Source organism: Plectropomus leopardus, chromosome 6 (genome assembly GCF_008729295.1).
Source record: "Plectropomus leopardus isolate mb chromosome 6, YSFRI_Pleo_2.0, whole genome shotgun sequence".
Taxonomy (NCBI): Eukaryota; Metazoa; Chordata; class Actinopteri; order Perciformes; family Serranidae; genus Plectropomus; species Plectropomus leopardus.
In genome coordinates, this window is record NC_056468.1 from 1,042,683 (window position 1) to 1,066,766 (window position 24,084).

The 24,084-nt window shown below is 40.6% G+C and overlaps 2 protein-coding genes across 2 annotated transcripts in view; both read right to left on the reverse strand.

Annotated features, from left to right (window-relative positions):
• Positions 1 to 12,922: 12,922 nt before the first annotated feature.
• On the reverse strand, positions 12,923 to 20,930 carry LOC121944073 (voltage-dependent P/Q-type calcium channel subunit alpha-1A-like). The gene is made up of 3 exons (XM_042487743.1): positions 20,011 to 20,930; positions 16,618 to 16,723; positions 12,923 to 13,066 (listed from the first exon to the last, which is right to left on the reverse strand). Exons 1-3 carry the CDS (start codon positions 20,271 to 20,273, stop codon positions 12,923 to 12,925), a joined length of 513 nt encoding a protein of 170 aa, XP_042343677.1. The 5' UTR covers positions 20,274 to 20,930.
• A 1,458-nt stretch (positions 20,931 to 22,388) lies between these two features.
• The window catches only part of ehmt1a (euchromatic histone-lysine N-methyltransferase 1a), a 40,606-nt gene continuing 38,910 nt past the window's right edge, over positions 22,389 to 24,084 (reverse strand). The window contains exon 23 of the mRNA XM_042487744.1: positions 22,389 to 24,053. Coding sequence (XP_042343678.1) covers positions 23,957 to 24,053 — 97 coding nt within the window. The 3' untranslated portion in view covers positions 22,389 to 23,956. The remainder of the gene's footprint in view (positions 24,054 to 24,084) is intronic.

Here is a 24,084-nt window from a genome sequence, read left to right on the forward strand (position 1 = left end):
TAACAAACCTCAAATCTAGCAGTCCAACAAAACATCTTACAGTAAAATTAGTGCAATTTGAATAGTACCATAACTTTTCTCTAACAGAAATAATTATTAGTACATTCTTTCTGCATCAAAATAGTCCAGTCTTTACTGAACCTTATGGCATGCCTGCTGATATGAGTGCTGTATTTTCGAGTTATACAAGTTCTGCACAGCTGACAACCCCATCCTGTAAATGTTTCAAAATAAAATGCATTGTATCTGGAACTGATGGCATTCTGTCTACAGAGACACAATACAATAGCTTTTGTTTTGAAAGGGAAGCAAGGAAGTTGAAGTAAAACAAACATTTTGTATTTCCTCATCTCTGTGACAGAGAGAGACTCTAAACTGCAGTATGAAGTGGTATAGAGTCAACGAACGGGAGCGTCACGCGTAAAAATACGGCAAGCCCCCGTTTCTGTAGATGTGCTGCAGCTCACACGCAGCTCAGACGCGCCTGACAAGCGTGAGCAGAGCAGTGTGCACGCTCTAACTTGATACACGAGCGCCGAAACAAAAAACAGGCTCGGCGGTGCTCATGATCGCATAGCGCGCTGTGTGAAATGGTGCGACACGTCGACAGACGTTATGTAAATCGACGTATTCACGTAATCGACGTCGCCCCTAATTTAGTCATTTTTTTTCCTTTGCCATTCATTGATAATTAGCTTTGGACATATGTTGATGTCTTTGTCTCTGGGGGAGCTACAATGCAGTTTGACAGTAGCTGCAACAGAAAACATCTGCAGTAAATATTGTTCCATAATCACACAGGGAGAGGTCTGGCACTGAAAAAGCAGAGTCACTAGTTTATCCAGCCACAGCTGCCTCAGTACACCAGAATAATAAAGAGCACGACTGTCACTATTTCTTCTGGAAACTCTTGCTCTTTTTTGTTATTATGCCATGACTATCACCCTCTCCTCCTCTGTGTAGAAATAACAGCTGAATGCCCAGCAGAGATAGCCTCCCTTTCTTGGGATTTATAAAAAGGCATTATGGGAAACCCATGAAACACTGGCTGGTTGAATTCCCACTAAACAACATGAAATATGAAATACACTATGCATTAGAACCACCAATACATGATGTAACAAAACAAAACAGAATTTGAAAAAAGATGTTTTGACCATTTGACCAACAGAGACCAACAGAGGGAGCAAAAGGCATTAGTGGATGACAATACTGTAAAACCTGTGCGAAGTGAACAGACCGAGCAGAATCAAGGTACAACACAACTGCGGGATTTCCTCATTCCTTTCAAGTATAATCACTTAAATAAGAAAATTTCTGATAAAATACAGATCATTTCAGGTAAAAGCTCAACTTATCATCAGCATTGTTAAAATAAAAGGTCAAATACTGTGGGAAACAACACTTACTCACTCTTTAAGAATGCACACCATGCAACACCGCCTAAGCTCACACCTTTTATGAATCAAATGACATGTTGACACATGATATTAATAATATTCGCCCATATATTATACAATACTGATATTGCTATGATATTCATATAAAAGTGTACAATTGACCCCAAATGTGAAGCGCATGCCATTGCACGTCAGAGGAGACAGACACACACCCTGTGTTCGAACTGCAAACCATTAAAAATGTAATGACTTAGGCTGCTAGTATTTCAATAATTACACATTGATACATAATATAAACATGCTTTGGCTTATCAGTGTTTAAAATAAAAGTTTCAATCAAATGAGAGGTGGGCAGCAGTAGTGTTCACTCTGCAGTCACTGCCACAGAGCCAGGACACTGCCCACTGTGAGAAAGCACACCAACGTAGGCCGTTAACAACTGTAATACTTTCCCCCATTTACTACACTTTTTGCATGAATCATATGTCAAGTCAGTTCAAGTCGATTTTATTTATAAAGTCCATTTTCACAAAACACAGTTTGCCTCAGAAGGCTTTACAGCATACAAGATCCTTCTGCCCTTAGACCCTCATCACCTAAGGAAAAACTCCTGACTTCGATACCAGGCAGAATATAACAGTTCTCCAACTCAGCCAGATTTACCACTATACCACTGACCCAAATTTGTGCTCATGAGCTGAGATCTGGTGAAAGATTTGATTGTAGCCTCCTCTCATGTCCACATTGATAAATGCCGAGCTTTGCATGGAAATGACTTAACCTTGGTGACGCCCACTTTTTGGTCATACATTCTTTTCATAAATGAGGGCAAGTAAGTATTAATTTCCAAGATATTTAAATATTCCTTTAAAATGGGGCCCTTTCACACAACTCTGCAGCTCTATAAAGCTTTTTTGCCACTTTAAATGTTAGCATTTATGTTTTTGATGTTCCTTATGTAAATAGATCGTTATGTTCAATCCCCATACCCAGCAGCAGCTGCAACTTCAGCAAAATTTAAAAATCTAGTCTAATCTAATAAAATGATAAACACACTGTGCACAACCTCGAAAGCATCAAATAGCACTCAGGTGTTTTATATTACATTCTCAGCCTGCCTTAAAGATGACCACTAGGTAAAAGTAAAAACCATGTACATGTACTCCTTCATGCTGTTGTGTTATGAAACCATACAGGTTTGAACAATTTTTATGAAAACCCATTCAAGAGCACTGAGCTGAACCCAAAGCCAATAGTAACTGATGAGCTACTGTATATGTAACAGCTTAACCCTCTTCATATGTGGTGCTGTGGTTGCAGACCTACGATATGTTTTCACTATCTTTCATTTCACACTGATGAAGACTGTGAACCTCATAGGCTAAGTCCTGTAAAAATGATCTGAAAACAAGGAAGAATGAGTGACTCATTGCTAATGGCCATGGGCTTATACAGCACATCCTGCTGGAAATGAACAACATCATCATGGAGCAGTGGTCTGTTAGCATGCGTGTACACGCATGCACCAAACAGCATGTGTATGTGCATTCAGCTGTATGCACTGCTGAACCAGTCAGTGTAGTGTGGCACTAATAGGAAGTCCAGCCTGCTGCTGAAATGGCCTCTGGCCACCACCCAACCCCTCAATTATGTTATCATGTCAGTCTGCTCAGCTCCAGTTCAATCAGGCCTGCCTGAGCCACTCCCATGCGCACACACACAGTGGAAAAGGCTCTGGCTGCATACAGGCCTTGACGACCTGTTATAACCCTCAACTCTACACTCAGAACACTCAGCTCATAACAGGTGCTATATAAGCCTCATTCCCACTGCACAAAAAAACCTGCTAACATCTGGCTTTTTAATGCAATTAGAATGCACATGACTGGCATTCACACCCAGGTCAAATGACTGCAATAGACAAAGGTTTTTATCACTTCCAGTTCCAATCAGCACTGATGGGAATACAACACCCATTAGAATGCAGTAATTTCAGCTCCTTAACTGGCAAGATGCAATGATGTGCCGTCACTAATTACTTCCTAAGCAACGCCAAAACATCCAGCCAAATACATGGGCATGAATTTAAAAGATAGACTGACTAATGGAGCCTTTCCACTACATGGTACCAGCTCTACTCTACTCTACCTGGTACCTGGTACCTGGTACCTGATATCACATTTTTTAGTACCTGCTCTCCTGAGGCTCCAAAAACAGCCAACTGGGTACTATGAGGTACTAAAAGGTGATGTGGACACACTACAGACCACTGATTGGTCAGAGAGAAACGTCACTGCGTTAGTGCATCATCAGTGCACAGCACACACCGAATACCCTGAACAGCACAAACAGCAAATCTATTGTAGCGGCCGCAGTTTTGTGTCATTTTTTTTTTTATTATCCAAAATGCCAACCAGAAAGATCACGCCGTGGTCCCTCGAGGAGGTGCCGCACACTTGCACACTGCATGTGACATGTTTTGTAGTAATGTGCACTAGAAATCAGGGCTCCCCTGAAAGCCACTGTAAACCCTGTGCTATGTGTGTGTTGCGTTGAAACTGATGTCACATCAGTGCCCCACAGCGTTTTTATGATGACCAGCTACACTAAGGCGTTACTATCTTCTAATGACCCCCAGAAAAGTACCCAATACCAAAAGCAAGTAGAGTAGAGTAGAGCCGGTACCATGTAGTGGAAAAAGCGCCTTAAGAGATACAGAAAGAAAAGAAACCACTGAAAAGTTTTCAAAGGCCTCCGTTCAAGTCAAGTCAGTTTTATTTATAAAGCCCATTACAGTGAACCCTCGCTATAACGCGGTTCACCTTTCGCTGCTTCGCGGATTTTTTTTACAGTGCATTTATAACGATGTTCTTCTCTCAGAGAAAGACTCCTGCGCAGCCTGCAGTTGAAACAGACGCTACAGCGCAGCGGAGTGAGGACGGAGAGGCACAGCTGGAGGGACTGTGACATACGCGTGAGTGACAATGTTTCCAACCTTGTATTCATTACTATACTGTACTGTATTCAAATTATTGTTTTACAATACCGTTCTTTAAACCATCATAGTTATTTGTAAGAAAATGTTAATATTTTTATTTTTTAAACAAATTTTGGGCCTGAAAACAGGTTTTGATTTTTGGTTTCATTCTACAGTACAGTATTGCATTGTAAAATAATAGTAAAAAATAAAGCTGACTACTTCACGGATTTCACCTATCGCGGGTTATTTTTGGAACGCAACTCCCGCAATAAACGAGGGTTCACTGTACAACAAATCACGGATTGCCTCAGAGGGCTTTACAGCATACAACATCCCTCTGTCCTTAGACCCTCACATCGACTAAGAGAAAACTCAAAAAAAAAAAAAAACTATAACGAGGACAAAAATGGTAGAAACCTCAGGAGGAGCAACTATGGAGAGATCCCTCTTCCACGATAGACAGACATGCAATGAATGTCGTAAAAAACATTTAAATTACAGTAGAAAGATAGAGAAGAGAAAGAGAGGGAGAAAGCAAGAGGGTAAGAGATGCACAGCAAAAATAATGGTAACAAAAACATAACATATAACAATTTTAATAGACATAAAAATAATAAATGTAATGTATGATCGCATGTAATGTTACATGCAAACACTGCAGTTTATTTAACTTGCGATAACATCCACTTGTTCCTGCTGCTGTCTACTGTTTACCTGTTCTCCTGCCTGACTCTGACATAACATGGACACACCAACAAAACAGCCCACACACAAACCTACGCGACCGCTGACAGAGAGGCAGACTTGTGTACTGCAACGGTGTGTTCACTGGCAGTGGGAATGCAGTCTATCACCAATATTTAGTGAGTTTACCTGGATTTGAAAAACCCACACGCATGCACTAACCTCTGATTTCCACCTGGTCCATGTGCAGTCCGGCTCCAATCCATCATGGCAGACGGAGCAAATAGATTACACTCTAGTCTATGTGTTAACTTCCATTGGCTGCGCTGCTTTGCGCATCGACTCCATCTTAGCTCCAGCAGTCCAGACGCTTGCGGATCAGATACGCAAGGCTCCTGTTTTTGCCAGACGCCATAGCTCTTCACATAAATTCAGCCAAATTTAACACAGAGCAGATGGGAAGTCAGACAGCGACACAACACTAAAATGTATGGTTAATGATGCCAAAAACTGCAATTTCCACTTGAGACTGGCTCCAGAGACTAGTGAGTCCCTATACATCCCAATGTTAAAATGCCCAATTTTACTGCAGAAATATACATGTTTACTGCCTGGTACAAAAAACTGACTTGGTCTGTATAGGTATGTTTTATATTCATAACTGTATAGGGGGACCTTTGACAATCTATTAATCTCTTAAGGCTTAAAGTTATGAATATTTAGGGACAGGCCACTCTCAGGTTGTGTCCTACATACGACCCTCAATCCTCCACAGCTCCACTCTCTCACCCTAATATGGTCACTTCTGGTTTCAAAAAAAACTATTTGGCTGCAGCTGAAATGCTGAACTTTTGGCTTCAAAATGGCAGTTCACAAACCAATGGGGGACATCACTGTAGCTACTAACTATACCAATTATTTATACAGTATAGCATACATGCACACACATGAGCACTCACACACATCATATATCCTTACACAAACATAAAAGAGGAAATGTTCCTGGCTACTGTTTTTGCATCCGTTAGACTTTTACTAGAACTCATACGTACATATATTGCAGTAGTAGTTGTCTTTGTGTCCTGCACATACTCAAGTTGACACTTTTTATTCCACATTCAAGCTTTCATTTCAACATGGGATGTCTGTGATGTCAACATGTCTTTCTGGTTTTTCGTTTTACACAGACCTCGTTTTGGCACCGTTACTACCTCCAGTCCCGGCTCAGAGGTGGGACCACTCTGTCCCCCCTCTCCGCGATCGTATGTTATATACAGAACCATGAGGTGGCATAAGGGCATGAAATTCCTGCCTTCAACAGGCAGTGTAAAAGTGCCTACCATAACAAATGGCACTCCCTGAAGATAAATATAAAATTTTCACTGAGGTGAACAACAAAGTCTATCTTATCTGATCTAATTATCTAATATCGGGGAAAATGAAAAAGTGATTCCACAGAGAAGCAGACTAAAGGGTCTAAAATGTGTTTGAATATATACACATGATGTCAAACTGACTCAGCAGCAAAAACAGGTAAAACAGACAAAGTTAGAAGTTAAGCCTATTGGACAGATCACAGTGTCAAAGTCAACCACCACATCGCCTGGCAATAGAGTAAAACGAAATTAAAACTTCCCCGACATTCAATCAGTTGTGTGTAGCAGTGTGTTGTCACAGTATATATGAACAGTGTTTGGCTACCCCCCGTGCCACACCAGCGCCCAGTCCTCCCCCTGAGTCAGCCTGTCAGCTGGGGGAGGACCAGGCACTGGCACGATGGAAAGCTAAACAACCTTCATCTACACAAACTGCAATTACACACAGCTACACATGGAAACTTTTCTCTAATTCCCTCCACTGTTAGAGACTGTCGAGCAGGATTCACGGTTTCACTGTTATAATCATGGAAAAGCAAAAGCGGCATAGCTTCAGCATCTAAGTTGCCAGGGTTTGAGGTTTCTGTCTGTCACTTTCTGTTTTATTTTGTATTCTCCTCTTCCCCTGTGTTGTCTCTCAGTTTACTTCCTCCCTTTGGTCCCTTTCCCGCCACTGGTGATCACCCTCATTTGCCTCAACTGTGTCTCGTTCTGCCCCTCCTTCATGTGTATATAAGCCAAGCTCTCCCTTCCCTCTGTGCCAGTTCGTGTTGTCTTCCCCGTGAGCAAACATCCCAGTATTTTTGAATATTGATTCCTTGTGTATAATCTTCGTGACCGATTTAAAGACCTGTGAGTTTTTGCCTGATCCTTTTGGTACTGTTGCTGTGAGTTTTTGATTCCTGTGAACTAACCTTGGACTGCAATAAAGACCATGATTCTGCCTAATCCTCTGTGTGCTGCTGCATTACTGTGTCCGCCTGCCTGTGAGTTTGTGACATAAGTCTGGCAGTAAGCTAATGTAAACTGGCTGACTCTACACTTTTTAGGGTTTGAGTTTGACTTTAGAGGGCAAAAGAAATGTTTATCTCCTTCCAACCTCTCCTGGTAACAAATATCCTTGTCACACATGCCCCGGAAACAACATTTTGCCCAAAATCTGCGAAACCAGCCTGAAAATGAAGAAAGTCGTAACGGATTGTACAAGAGTCAGTGGAGCTCATCTGTGTACTTGTCTGAGCATCGTCCGAACTGGTCAAAGCAATGCTATGATTGGCCAGTCTGCACTGAGGGGCGGTACAAAGCAAAGGGTAAAATATGTGTTAGATTTAATTCCTCCTCCTTCACCTTTTGAAAAACTAACAACCATGTAAGTGCCTGATCCACAGACACTTCTCAGAAACCAGTGATAAAGCAAAATTTGTCAAAAAAGAACATCTTACAGATAACAACATTATGTCGCAAACAAAGACCTTAGTCTTCTGTTCCAGGATTAACTAATAAAATCTGCCCTTCCTCAAGCGCAACTCAAGTCTTCCATCCAGCCTCAAGTCAGCAGATAGACAAGAGGAACACTTTTCACAAAGTGTAGCCTTTAAGTATTAGATAATAAGAATTTTAAGGAAATAAAATGGACATCTCACATATAACAATTCTGCATAACAAATAAAATCGTTTATCTTCCAGAAGAAGACTAAAGCTGACTGTTTCTACAGCTAATGTTAAACTACCTAAGCCTGTCTGCAGATGCTTTGCAGACTTTTAGTGAAATTCTTCTTGACAAAATCTTTACACTACCAACTTGTTCATGCAAAATATCCCAGTATACCACTGATGACTATGAAGAGACCCCCCCTCCATGTTTGTGACTATTTGTTATTTATTCCTGTTAACATTGCAGCTGGCCAGTTTCCAAAATGTGCTGTACTGTATATGAATGTGATTTTACACTTTCCAGAAATTGTTATCTATTCATTTCAGAGTGGTATGAAACTAAAAGTGAACAGCTGAGGGGATAAGGCTGGTGTTGTTTACATTATTGTCTACAAATCCCCCAAAAAGACCAAATCCAATGTGTTAATCAGTGTAAATGTTTTCTGACTTCCTTTCCCTGGCTCTCAGTTCCAATCCCATTAATTCCCAAGTAAGACGTAAATTATTAACCGTCACAAATATAGTTTCTTTTTTATTTTTAAAGGCTCAGTAACATTCTAAACACCTGCTCACTGTAATTTTATTCAAAAGTTTCTCAAACAGGAGGCAAGCAGCCAAGAAAAAGACGATGAGGATAACACTACCTACTCAGGAATAAATCAGCAATGAAAATATTTTGGAGACAATAAGATTCAACAGACAGACCACATTTCATGTGTAAACAATGACATTTTAGGCTTACCACGTTGACCTGCCCAGCCAGGCATCTCCCTCTGCTAACTTATGGCAGCAACATGAGCTGCTCTGTTTCAACAATGTCATACTGAAAAAATGTGCATGCAGACTGACATTTACCGATGCTGTTCTGCTGAGAGATGCAGTGACTTTAACCAGCGGTGAGTACGAAAAGGTATAAACAAAGTATAAACAACAAACAATGTATACAATTTAGAAGTGCTTAAGCCAGTAACTGTTGAATCTGTGAACCTTGACAATTATCATTTGGTCAGATTTTATACTTTTGTTAAATGAACTTGTTTTCAATCCATGTTTGATGGCTGTTGGAAGAAGTTCACCTTCAGGGCATTGAGCCAGATAGCCTTGAAGTTTTAGGAAAAAGATCACGGTTTGAGTAAAAGTGCAAATATTTCTTCTAGAAAGGTCTTTCTGACAGAAAGGCCTGAAGGTTAGTTTAAAGCAGCTAACATCAACTGGCGGCTCGCGGGCCACATCCGGCCCGCCAGAGCTTCTCCTAATTCTGGCCCCCAGAATTAGGGCTGGGCGATAAATCGATTTTATCAATTAATTCGAATTTGTGGTTCAGGGCGATTTTTCAAAATGAAAATCGCAATTGTCGCCTCCACCATACATTCCCAAAAAAGACACAATCTTGTCATTCATTTGGAACTGGTTTTGCGTTTGTGGCGTCAGATCACGAACAAACCACAGTCAACTGCAAAGTTGGCGGCTGTGGCTCAGAGGTAGAGTGGGTCGTCCTTTAATCAGAAGGTCAGCAGTTCGATCCCCAGGTCCTGGACAACATGTCAAAGTATCCTTGGGCAAGAAACTGAACCCCAAATTGCTCCTGATGCTGCGTCATTGGAGTGTGAGTGTGTGTGAATGATTACTGAGTAGCAGGTGGCCCCTTGTATGGTAGCCTCGGCCACCAGTGTGTGAATGGATGAATGTGAAATGTAGTGTTAAAGCGCTTTGAGTGGTCAATAAGACTAGAAAAGCGCTATACCAGTATAGCCCATTTACCATTTAAAGGCTGTTGCAAAGGCAGCAGCACGACCATTTTGTTTCAACATCTCAAACAGAGGCAGCAGCAGAGGGGGCACACACATTTCCTGAGTACAGCATTTGCTAACATACGACGTGCTCTGTCTGTTGACTCACAGTTTCTCCGAAAACAAAATATGTCCACACTGACGATTTATTCCCAAGCAAATAATATTCTAATCTCCTCATCAAGTTTCTCTTGGCTGCTCACCATTATTCCTGACACTGTGTGACAGTGACAATTAATTTCAAAATAAAGGCGCATCTGAAAGAGGATAATATCGATTGATGTTTATACTTTGCACTGATGACACAGGATCTTTGCTAATTGAATTGATATTTCAATCCAGATTGATGGCTCGCTACATCCCTATACTTTACTGCACTTAACTGGTTACAAATATTAACATTATGTATAAGGTGCTTTTTTCTTTGATGGCCAAAAGCAGAAAGAAAGTGGTGGCAGCTTCTTGTGTAATAAAATGATTTACATAGACATATGCTACTATCTCATATCAATCACAAGGCACTGAATCAATTCAAATTGTATTGAAATCATATAATTACAGACTTTGTGATATCGGCAGATTTTGTTTCCTTGTCCAACCAATTAAAATAATATGGTACGGTCATGAAACTAGTGATTTAGACCCCTAGTACATACATGGCACTAAGGGCATTAAATAACACAAAAACACTGGTACTGGTACTGGTTTGCAGACATACACACACAAACAGAACTCAGCATCATTCTGGTGGATGGCAGTTCTCATAATTCCTCTTCCTGCTTTCCTTTCTATTCAGCTAAGAGGAACCGAGGCTCAGTAACTGCCAGTGACTTCCAGGGGGAGGGGCTTCAGTTGATGAGAGTTTGGGGAATATGCAGAGGCCCTGTTTATTGCAGTGAGGTTCCTCAAACAAGCCCCAATACGTAGATGGGCCAAATAAATCTCTGTATCATTATGTAAGAGAGGCTGGGCTGTCCTCTGGTAGAAGCAGCAAGCACCCAGAGACACTCTGCAGTGAAACAGCATCCTCTGTCACTACCCCCGCCCTTCCCCTCCATCACACAATACTCAGCCTCCTCTGCTCTCCATCCCCCTACACCAGCAGTCCTATTCCCGTACTCGCTCTCTCATCCAACACCAAGGGATGCTCTCTGTTTACTCCACATACTCTCTGAGATGATAGAAAGTAAAAACAGCTTACAGCTTACTGCTTTAGCAACATTTGAAAGCCTGCTGGGCAGTTCCACAGCATAACTAATGTATGTGGCAACACTGTGTAGGAGGTGTTCAATATGTACGATACAATCAACAGCACAGTAAACAGCTTTCTCCCATTCTACTGGTCCACACTCAGCACAAACACACCAGCTACACCAGCTTTACATAGTGCTGTAACAATTATTCAGTTAATCACTTGGTTAAACTTCATAGTATTAATCAACACTGTTTCGGATTCCATTCCAGATTTGCAAAAATCTTAAGAGATATTTTTCGATATTTTTCAATTATGACTTCGTCTGACTGAGTGATGTTCTGTGACTTCTCCTCTGGTGATAACATTCCAAGACGCATGGCGATGGATGTTCAAAACATTAGCAGCCTTCTTTCTATCGCAGCCACCACTAGCTGTCATTACTTCCAAACCAAGGCCACATAGGCGTGTTATGTAGGCATAATGGAAGGGAAAACCCTTATACGTGGGAGCGGCCACGTATGAGGATTTGTGGGAGGTGATAGTCCATGATTTCACAGAGGAATTGTGGATTCAAAACGTCCTGATGATCCACTGAACTTTTGAAGTGTTATGTGATGCAATAACAGCTCTAGTAGCTCCTGCTGCATCATGAGGGAGCCAGTTCCTGACAAACTCATTGTCATAGCATTATGTGACCTAGAAAAGACAAAAAAGTGTTTCCATTGCAGTTTTGCTCAATATGGCTTTTTTGATTCGCCTGAAATACCACCTCATGCGAGCGTAAAAACTTCTTTGCGATGAATGGGAGTTGTTTCAGAACTGATGTGTTACCATTAGGCATATTTTATATTCACAGTTTCAATTTGTGCAATTTGAGGGTTAATGGAAACCTGCCCAATAACTGTGATAAGAGCATAAAGGTTTGCCAGTGAAAATATTAAATAGTCTAACATTAGGATCTGTAATCTCAAGGATTTTTTTAGTGCTGGTAAAACAAAATAAGTAATTTGAAGACATGACTACAGGGCAACTGGGGCTCAGAAGTAGAGCGGGTCGTCCCCTTATCGGAAGTCAGCGGTTCGATCCCCCGCTTCTCCAGGCAACATGTCGAAATATCCTTGGGAAAAATACTGAACCCCAGTTTGCTCCCGATGCTGCATCATCGAGTGTGAGTTGAGTGGGAATGATTATTGAGTAGCAGGTGGCACTTTGTACGGTAGCCTCGGCCACCAGTGTGTGAATGTGTGTGTGAATGGGTGTGTGAATGGGTGAATGCGACAATGTAGTGTGAAAGTGCTTTGAGTGGTCAAAAAGACTAGAAAAGCGCTATACAGGCCAAATGTTTGCATACTTATGATCATTTTTCCTAGTGTGTTCTCCTCTCTCCTAGCATCCAGTGTTGCAGTATATACCAGCTCAGCATGTAGTTCAACTGCAAACACTTGGAACTGTCAAACTGCTTAAGCACTGTCACAGGCATGAGTGACATATGAGGCTTCTCACGTCAAAAGTCAAAAGTCTGTATTGCTGGAAAATGTGTCATCATTCATCATTTCTAAATTACTGTCTCTAAAAGGACTTCCCTCTGCTTTTCTGCACGTCTAACGTGGACAATACCACCTTATCAAGACTCTGTTTATTCAAACAGGAAGAAAACACCCTGCCATCTGGAGGGGCCCAGCTATATTGATCATTAGAAATGCAACACACACAAACACACACGCATGTACACACACAGACACACACACACACACATATAGCAGAGCTCTCCCTCCACTCATTAATCGCTGCTGCCCGTCAGCTCTGTGAGTTAACAGCCGTATAAGCCATTAGGCCTTAGCTACTCACCCCGTTAAGACCACCACAAAGTCCATTACATTCCAGCCATTACGCAGGTAGGAGCCTTTGTGAAAAGCAAAGCCGAGGGCGATGATCTTGATGCCAGCCTCAAAACAAAATATTCCAATAAAGTAGGGCTCTGTGTCATCCTGTTGGGAAGAAGCAGAGGAGAATAAGGTAAATTAATGAAATTACAGACTTCCATCTGGCTGTGTCACTGAAATCTGATATTGGCCAGTCAATGTCATCAACCTCCAATAAAATGAAAGCTCCATGTGATTTTCATCAACAGCTTCATCAGTCTGTAGGTCTTCAGATTCACTGTTCAATGTTTTATCAGATGCTTTCACACCCTGAAGATCTCTCTTGAACAACTACCACCGAGGACATCTAGTCATGTCCACTGATTTATATCAAGGATTTTGGGACCTTAGGACCTGAAGATGTCCAACAGTTTTTTTTAAAAATGACACAAGTGTAGTATTTCACTGGGTCCAGTATTTCTAGATTCAGTTTTTCAGTTTGAATCCTTTTAAACCAACAAAATAAATACATAGAAAAATGATTGCATCATATAAGATTGATCAGTTCAATACATAACATTTAAAAAGTCCAAATAATAAACATTTTTTGGTGCAACATTAAAGCAATAGTGATTTTACAGTACAAAACAAAAAACAAAAATATATATTGACACACAAGGACAGACAAACAAAACAGGGTGACATGTACAGAGTTTGACACACACACACACATATATGTATATACAGTAAATGGAGAACCCAAAAAAGGAAAAGAATCACAAACACTTCCGCCTACAAGTTGTGTGCCCTCAGCCTGAGCCATACACACAACTCATCAGTGCATGAGACTGTTTGTGTTTGGATAGTCTGTCAACATCTGTTTTGCTGTTGTTAAAAGCAGACCCTGATTACTACAATTCATGAATTCATGAAGAATGGTAGCTTACTTTGGACTCTCTGTCCACCATGGCCACACAGTACACAGTAAAAACACAGTACTTATGAGTTCAAGATTACACGCTGCGAAAAACTGATATACAACTTGTCATTTTGCGAGTGACATGTTGATTTAAGCAATTGATTGATAAGCATAAATAAGCAGAAATAAGATAAGAATAATAGAATAATTATATAATAATGAAATAATAATACATAGTCCGAATAATTATCTCATAGACATATTGCTTTGTCTCCAGCAGGTTTACTGGGGCTGGATGATAGCCGGGTTAGGGCAGAAAAGCTTTTATGCAGCTTTTCTGATGCAGTGGCACAGTCCTGATGATACATCTGATCACTTCCTATCATCATGAACTCTGTGGCATGTCTGTCAGAGAGGGTTTCAGCCCATCTCAGGGAGTGGATCAATGACAGCGGGCAGCTCAGAGGCTCCTTGCCTCAGGGAGTGACATTTCATTGTTAAAACAGCACAGCCCCTGCCACACCAGCCCTTTGATTGGGCAGAAAGGTTCATAGCACTTGCTGCTTTAATGGAAGGATTTAACAGGAGATGTCGGGGGGGTAACCTGAGGTAACGACACACAGGAGGGATCAGTGGCAGCTCTGCAGGGTTCTGCAGTGCTGAGCAGGAGGGACCCTCTCTGACACTCAGTATATTTCCATGCACTCTTTAGCGGAGCTACAGTTATAGCTCGATTAGGAGATTTAATTGGACTACTGTCCTCTCAGTATAAGCACCGGGGGAGAATCCATTTATTGATTTTTGACAGAAGTCTGCCCAAGTCCACTCCAGCCGGTGGAGATATGCCTTCTATCAGCTAGTTGCAATAAACATATATTATTTATATAATCAATAATATGGACCAAATCACAATCACAACTATTTATTTACAATAACTTTGGGATAGAAAACCGCTGTATCCCGTACATATAATCAAACTTCATTGATTTGTTTTAAGCCACCTAAAAAAATCAATATCAGTTTAAGTGTACACGATATTTAGAATATTTTCAGCACTTTACCCTGCCGTAAGACAGCCCTTACCGACAGGGATTGAAGCTGTTCTATCAAAAACACCAGACTCCATTGAGAAAAACAGTCAAAACTTTCTATAATGACCACATCTATAATGCATTATGAAGGCATTTGTAGTGAATTATAATGCATTCATAATGCTTTATGAATACACTCATAAACACGCATGTTTACTGATGCACTATATCAATAGTCATAAACCATTATAGATTTGACTTATAATGATTTATAAGTGGCAAGGGTCTTATGGATGCTCTTGACTTGTTAAAAACTAGAGGTTGAATGCTGGGGCTTATAATGCATTATAAATATTTATACTCACTTATTCACACATCAACAATAAACTGTAGTAAGGACTCATATTGTGATATGGCAGTCCATGCTTTGTCATAAGTGTTGTATCTGTTAAGTAAAGTGAGGTACATATTGATGCATTTATTATCATTTATGCTTCATCAAAATGTTTCATTGTAGGTGTTAAGTAAAGTGTCATCATTTCCATGCATTTATAAAAATATGTGCCGTGTCATAAGTGATTAATGCATACCATACACTAGAATACTCATAGCAACCTATTCCCGAATTTTCCGCACGTTTTTGATGTATTTTTGTATGTCCTGCAGCAAAGCCATAGCAAAGCTGCAGGACAAGTAGCAACTTAAAATTTTGGCGGACGATTAAGAATAAGAATCGGAATAATAAAAATAAGTATGAAGAATAACAGATACCGACGGCAGACTAGGACCACAACTGGCCCCACTGTGGGGCAGCCCGGAGGTACTAGTTTACGCGTTTAGTGTGAACTGATGCATGTGAACTGATGCACTGCTACGCAGTGCAGGCACTTGGGGGTTGTGTTGCGCTGAATAGTAATAGGTTCCTTGCACTGCTACGCAGTGCAGGCACCCTAATGAAAAATAAATATCTATGTGCTCCAAGTCCTGAATGAGTTTTCTGGGGTTTTTTTTCTATAGTTTGTCTTGTGATTTGCTCTTTACTTTTCTAATCTTTGAGCCTGTCAACACATTTTAATTTTTATGATTGCTGTGACTGATATGAACAGTGATGTACAAAGTTCATTAAAAAATTCCTGCCAGCTGCAGCTCTCTCTTGCAGAGATGCCTATTGTGCATGTGCATGCGGACCCCCGCTGTGTCTGCAGCCAGGTGCCTCTCACTCTTGAAGGGAAAAAACATGTTCTGACATAAGTTTCTTTGGGTCAGGGGGAATTTTATTTTATTTTTAAAATATTCATTGTAACACTAAACTCCTTTGTGATATTAGTGCAAGAGGACTTCAGTAAATTATTGTGTTCATTTGTTTGAGCATTTGCAATGCACTATCAGAGAAAGGGATTAATAAAAACCCCAGCCCTGATGTCTACACATTTTTAAGACTTTTAAAAGATTGATTTGAAGACATTTCAATGTCAGTTAAGGCCTTTACATCGTCTTTACATTAATGGATTTAGTGCCTTTTAAGACCAGCAGGAACCATGTCCGTGAACACATGTGCTGGACAAAGATGGGTGTTTTATTCTATAAGCAGGGCATGAGTCTGTTTTTTGACTGCAGCATTCAGTCACAGCAAAGCATCATAGTGGTAGCAATATTACCTTCTTTACTGTATGGCACATACAAAAAGCTTCACAGTAGAAAATGAAAACAGTCATGTGGCTACTTACCAAACGCTCTGACATTGGTGTTTTGTCTAAGGCCGGCAGGTGTTGCTCCAGGGCCAGCACAATGCAGTTTGCTATAATGGTGGCCAGGATCATGTACTCAAATGGAGTGAGAAAGTTAAGGAAATTCACAGGTTGCTACACATGCAAACATAAAGCACATCATTAGACCAGGTCACAGCTTTTAAGTGTGCACTGTGTTCGCACTGTAAGTGGCACAGTTAAGTACATTCAAAACAGTCATTGTGCAAATGAATGCTTGTTTTTTTGTTTGTTTGTTTTGTAATATAGAATCCCAGCCACACATCTCCCAAAACAGATGGCAAATGGATCTGCACTTGTAAAGCACGTTTTTATGCTCGCATGAGATGGTATTTCAGGTGATTTGAAAAAACTGAATTTGGCAAAACTGCAATGGTAACACTACAAGAGGTGTTATTGCACAACTCTTTAAAAGTTGTGCTGACCATCCGGATGTTTTGAATCCACAATTCCTCTGTGAAATTGTGGACTATCAGCTCCCAGAAATCCGTCATGTGGCTGCTCCCACGTATAAGGGGCTCGCCTTTCTATTATGGCTCCAGAACACGCCTACGTGGCCTTGAATTGGAAACAATGACAGCTAGTGCGGTGGCTGCAATAGAAATAAAGCTGCTGATGTTTTGAGCATACATCACCATGCTTCTTGGAATGTTATCACCACAGGAGAAGTCGCAGAACGTCACTCAGTGGAAACACAGTCATCTCACAATTGCATTTTATCAAAATTTCAAAAGAATATTGCTTAAATTTTGTGCAAATTTTTAAAGGAAACCCATATTCTGGGATATTTACTGACATATTTTATGTTTTAGAACAAAACGTGAAAGTCTCTTCAGCTTGTGTTAACCACAGACCTTACTTAAAATTGACTTTGAGACGAGGGAACCGGAGAAGCTGAAATGCTAACTCATTCCTGGGGTTATATATATGTATAATTTTAATACTTTGCACTCAAATGTCAAGAGTTGGACCTGAATTAATCAACAACACTACTAAATACCCATATAGATTGCTTTCATGCTGCTTTCAACCAAAAAAAGAGGTTTGGGGGTTTAGTTACTCTTTTAACATTTCTGCAGCATCCACTGAGAGAAGAACTTATTCTTATTATTATTATTATTACCATTATTATTTCAAGAAATGATAGACAGATTGCGGAGATTATAGGCCATTCCCTCCCTGCAGTGCAGCACTGTGCTGTCATTAGCTCTACCACTCCAAGAATGCCAACATCCCCTCAGGACTGTTCCAGCTTAGCCAGGAGGAGAGCATCCTCAGCAGAGAGAACTATTCAGTGGACTCCAGCGACAGGGCCACCAGATGCTCGGGGCCACAGTAGATCCACGTGCAGCACTGCCATGATTGCTGTGCAGGATAAAGAGCTCAGTAATGCACTGCAGCAACAAAGCATGATAAGTGTTTGCTCAGTGCTGAAGTGAAACCAAACAATCATTTCAGAAATGAAGGCCATTACACAACCTAATGTAATTTAAGGGAAACACAACAACACTCATTAACATATGAGGTGTTTTACCACTGACTTCTCCTCAGAGTCTCCAAATCTGCACCAGCAAGTAATCATTATATAGTTTGTTCATTTCAGAACCCGCATCCTGTTTCACTGTGTTATGGCTTGTTTGTTTGGCGTCACACCCATGCAGTGTGCCTCTGCTTTGATGCTGAGGCCAGCCAGCCTGTCTGCTGGAAGTTCAGCACACTGGACAGCACCATCTGCAGACTGCAGCCTTCACAGTTACCCATCAGAGACAATAGCCTACCGAGGAAACCTGCACAATGGTGTCATCATGGAGTCCACAAATCAACAATTACACCTTGATGTGCAACATATCCCAACCTAATTCATAACCATCAGAATAGAAAACATGACCCGTGTTCTGCCCAGACGTTTGACTCCATCTGCCCACAACAACAGAAATCTTCCTGGATTAACCCTCTGAAACCTGGAACCACATTAGTTTTCTTGTGCCGCATTCACATGCATTTACACTTTTGAAACCGAAGCAAACTGGTGTCATTTCTATTTTTAAAAAACATGGCTAAAAAGGCACTGAGCAACATGGCAAGAAATGTCTCACAAATTGCATGAAATTAGGAAAGGGTGACAAGAGAATGACCTGAAAATTAATATTAGAGAGAGAGAGAGAGAGAGAGAGAGAGAGAGAGAGAATGAGCGATTAATCCAATTTAATGATTTTAATAAATATGATAAATGTATTTTAAAAAGTTTCTAATAATTATTATTACTAACTCCTATCTACACTTCTGTTTTTTTTTGTTTTTTTTCTATATTTTTGTTTATTTTACATTTGTTTATTTGTTTAGTTTTTGTTAAGTTATTTTTTTAGCTTTTCATTAAACTTTAGCTATCTATTTATTGACTATTTATTTATACATTTTTTTTTACATATCTGATGTTTTACTTTGTGCTGTTAACCTTTTATTTACTTCTTATCTACTATTAAGAAGATTTCACTTGTTTATGTATGTATGTATTTATTTATTTTTTTGTTTGTTTATTTATTCATTCATGTATACAGTTTAAGATTACAGGGACAGTGCACATTAATAGACATTACCTGTAAATCTGCCAGTTTAGCTAGCTTGTATAATTTTTTACTGCAGTTCCTGGCTAGGTATGACCAATCTCAGTTAATTCTCTTGTAACTTGTAAATTCTTCCTGAATTTTTAACAGAAATCGCGCTGATTGGCTGAGGTTTCAAATAATTAATATAACACCTTCTTTATCGAATGACAGTCTAAGAAAAAAAAAACATTTCATCCAACAGAAAAATTGGCATAAAACTCATTAATTACCTAAAGAGGTAAAAACGACAAGAAACATGGTCTATCCAAGCAGCCTGCCTAATAAGGCTATTGATGAATTAAAGTTCTGTTTTCTTTTAGGTGAAATGTGAAAAAAATGACGCCGAGCTCCATCAGTGGCTGTCTGAGACCCCCTGTTGTCATCAGTAGCTGACGTACGCCAAAAAAAAGGTTTGAGAGCTTTTCTGAAATGAGACCTGGCAGCACTCTACAGAAAATGGACTGAGGAGCCCCCATTTGTGGCACAAGCTGCCGCACTTCCCTCCGTGTCTACCGCTGAGGAAACAACAGGAGAACCAACTGTAGAAGTCTGACATTTTTGTAATAAAAAACGCTTTTTTGAATCATTGATATATGCCGAATTAAAGAACCTATCATTAATTACATTTAAGATGGTATTTCATTCCCTACACATGCTTATCTTGTTCCGGAAATCGATAGGCTTTAAATAGACCCATTTGTCAGCGAGGTTCGGCATGTGTGCTGGTGTGACTGCGCTTGAAGGATATGGCCATTCGGTAATCTTTTTGGCGTATTTCCGGATGATGTTGTCCTCGCTGAAGATGAACAGGGAGCGGTTGACAGTGAGGCAGTTATGTTTGACCGGGATGGGGTTGTAAATGGCCATGGTCCTCGCTCTCTGGGCCATAGTCTGCTTGTACATCCTCTGGACCCCTGGAGGAGGCCCCGGCTGCCGGCTGGCCCCTCTGGCCGGGCCCACGGGACAGCCGCCACTATAGCGGCTGGACAGGTCGTCTTCAAAGCGAGCCATTGTGGGATAGCGCGGATCTTGCTGGTGAAACCAAAACTGCGAGCTGAAGAGAAATGGAGAAGAAGCATTACAACACGCACTGGGCCGTCCCTCAGGTCCTCTGGGTGCGTGAACCGTCCGCGGAGAGAAGAGGCAAACATTCACAACACAGCACGTACACGGACGATCTTCTTCTGCGCTAGTCTCTTATCTCCTCGTCTCTTCTCATGCTGTCTCTCTGAACGACATGAAATTGTTGTTCAAAGTTTAGACGGTCACAGTCCATGATGCATCATTTTTCATGGGTGTTCCTCCTCCGGCTCCCTGCCCCGCTCCTCACACGGAGCTCACACACACTGGCGTCAACGCTTCAGGTCCATGATACAGGAGGCTCCTTCCACCGAAACCCTAACAAAAAAATGTCAGTTTAACACAAAGACCACAGCAGAGAAAACACCGCGAGCCGTCTGTGCAAGCACTCTACATGTATATATGTTCCTTCAGGAGGCGTCCTCAAACGAAATTTCTGCTTCCTAAAGATTCATCTGCGTTTCACATTCAAGAATTCTTCTGTGAGCAAGCTTGCCCCGCGGTCCCGGGAGGAGAGCCACGCCGCCGTCAGCTTCTTTTTGACGGTAACGCAGGAGAAATCACGGCCGAGCACCTCTTTCTCTTAAATTCTCCGTCAGTGTAATTCCAGAGACTCTACTTTCTCCACTTAGCCCCACGTGACCCTCAAGACGCCCGCCAGTGGCTCCACCTGGACCGGCCTTGTTTCCATAGCAACAGGGAGGAGAGAGAGCCACACCGGGGTCAAGTTACATGGAAGATAAAGACACTTCCGTGAGAACTGTTAAAATAAGAGCATGATGGTGAACAGACGTTTTTTTTTTCATTAAGATGAACGTTTGTTTATCAAAGTGTATTAAAATCATTGATCTATTATAAATCAATTAAAATAGATAAAACATAAAGTAAATTACAATTGCGATATAAACTGGTGAATATCGGGCTGGTGTCCACTGTACCAACACCAACACCAAACACTAGTTAGAACGACACAACTTCCGGTTTGTTTTTCAATGTGTAAAAAACAAGTAAACATCTGTTGCAGGAATTCTTGAGGCGAAATTAAAATCTAAATTGTCTGTGCATATCACAGAAATGTTCACACTAAACAAAATTAGGCTATTTATTGATAAAAAGTAGGTCAATTTATGCTTTTAGCTTACTATAATTCACACTTCCCACACAGGTCTTTAGTAATGTTAGTTATTTTTATTAAATCGCACAGGTCAAAATAAAATGAAATTGAATGTAGGTCAAATAACAATTAGAATCAATGTGTAAGGGTAGGAAAAAGCCCTAGAAAGCTTATTGAAGACCTTTACCTAAATACTTTGAAACTCACAGACTATTAAAGATAAATGGCTTATGTAAAAGAACACTATTATAAAACTGAAATTTACATACTTGAAGGGGGGTCTTTGATGTCAGGAGGAGCAGCACAAACATATGGATGTGTATTTGTCTTTGCCAATCTCAACATTATGGCAGCAGTCTTGCCAAGTACTCTGCTGTTTTCACACTAAAGTCAAGGCAGAGTTTAGGAACCTTTAAGGGATTCCAGCAGTTCCCAGTAAAATGAGTAATTGTTTAATTTCACCAGTTTGTTTTCCTAGAAATTCTCTCAGATGGAGAGCAGAGAAGAACAATGACAGTTAAATTGTAGGCTGAAAATAGCCACATTTTATTATATTATGTGACCAAATGTACATGGACATATATACGTCCATTAGTTTCAATAAATGCAAATGTTAATGCTCCTGCATACAATATTTTAGATGAGAAAGTTCTTTGAGCAGTGTGTGTTTCAGTATAATGATGCCCCTGTGCACTAAGCCAGCTCCATGAAGAAATGCTTTCCCCTGTTGTTCCCTGCAGAGCCCTGATCTCAACCCAGTGCATAACCTTTGGGATGAACTGGAACCCGGACTGTGAGCCAGACCTGATCACTCAACATCAGAGCTGGACTTCACGAATGCCCTTGGGGCTGAATGTGAGTGAACAAAGAGGCAATGGCTCTATTTTCTCTTGACAATTTAAGTTAATTAAAAAACACACAAGATAAAAAGATGCTTTAAAAAAGTGTTTAATTGATTAATAGTTAGACGTGTAGTAAAAAGAATGTTCATAGAAGAGATCAGACTACCAAAACATTATTTCACTTTAATAATCCACAAATATATCACTCTGCAGTATTAAAGCTGTAGTTGGTTAGTTTAACTGTCATATTTGCTAAAACTGTCACTATATCCAAATGCAGTACATGAGACTTTCTGTGAAAAATAGGTTCCTCTGTCTCCTCTTAGTGCTCTTAACCACAGGACAATAAAACAACCAATCAGAGTTGAGGAGCCTCTAACACAGCTCTCAATCATGTCAATAACTGCCTTTGAACTGAAAACACTAAACAGTTTTGTTAAATGTTTAGCTGTAAAATGAAAATTTAGCCCCTTTACACTGTCTGTTTATGGTGGGAATATCACCGTTTCTCGCCTTCAATCTGAAACTGGAGGTCATATTAGCAGTAAAACAATTTCTGTATAATGACAGCTGGAAGGACAGGCTCATGGGTGGCACAGATGTGACATTTTGACAAAGTGTCATGCATGTGACCCACCACTTGAGATTGAAAAAGCAGCTGTTAGCAATTAGTGGCTAACTTAAAGAAGCACAGTGGCCAAATTGTCCACAACATAAGAAATACGTGAAATTTGGGAGCTCCTTACCCTCCAAGCAGAGGACAAGGTCAACCACCATATATCAGAAAAGCTAGTTGATTGTTAATGACATATTATGCCTTTGATGTTGTTTAGAAAGTGCTGCTTTCATAAGAGGCATGTGTTATATGTCTTACAAGAGGCCATCGTGTTGTGTCACATCACGTTCGTCACGCCTCTTTTGACTGCAGGATACCATGACGCAGTCTATCATCACACACTGGAGTGGAATGATGCTGCTGTCATTTGGTTCTGTGGAATAAGACAAATGAGGCATGAAGAGAGGACTTTGTTGTGGCTGTATAGTGCCAGCTCAAAGTAAAAATGGCTTTTATAACTAGGTCGCCCTGTTGAAAACAGTCAAGTGAAAATAAAGCAGCAGCTGGAGCAAACTTCATTTTACCTGTATGACAGTTTGACCGAAGTTTACGAGCAGTGATTCACATGACTGACAGCTGAGTCAGAGACTCCTCAGCTCTGATTGGTTGTTTTCCAACAGCCGCTAGATTCTAGCAAAAGGCATCTGAATCACTACAAGGAGACAGTGGAACATGATTCTCGTCTGTCTCATGTATTACTGTTTGGATGTAAGCTCATTTCATAAGTTACCAACTGTAGCTTTAAATAAAGAGTCCATGAATATTAAAATCATCTGTTAAAATGAATGAACCTGATTATTGGCTTGTTAAAGCCACTTTCACATACAGTATTTCTGGCTGGTGGCAAGTTGCAGTGCTCTTCAGAAGTTAAAGTATCCTCATTAGGTGTATAAATAGGTTAGGTACTGTGCTCTGAGATAATCTCATTGGTATTACTGTAACCGAAGCATCGCTCTGACGTGGTATCTGCTTCAGAAGACAGTGTTTCTATCATCAATGTGACAGCAGGCTGAGAGAGGGATCAGTGGTCATCAGTGAGCTTCTATCTGCTCCCAGCTGAGTGGTGACACTTGACAGAGCCACACTGGCAGCTGAAGTACTTGCTCTTCACCTTCCAGTAGTGATCACCATAGTCAAACCTGGTGTGGAGGAGGCACATCAAATTTTCTT

Excerpts from the sequence above, each read along its gene's own strand:
- LOC121944073 (XM_042487743.1), bottom strand. The coding sequence starts at position 20,273 with ATGGCTCGCTTTGAAGACGACCTGTCCAGCCGCTATAGTGGCGGCTGT. Across the intron at positions 16,724-20,010 it reads AAAAAGATTACCGAATGGCC|TCCATTTGAGTACATGATCC; the intron begins ATATCCTTCAAG and ends TAACTTTCTCAC. Across the intron at positions 13,067-16,617 it reads CACCAATGTCAGAGCGTTTG|GATGACACAGAGCCCTACTT; the intron begins GTAAGTAGCCAC and ends TCTTCCCAACAG.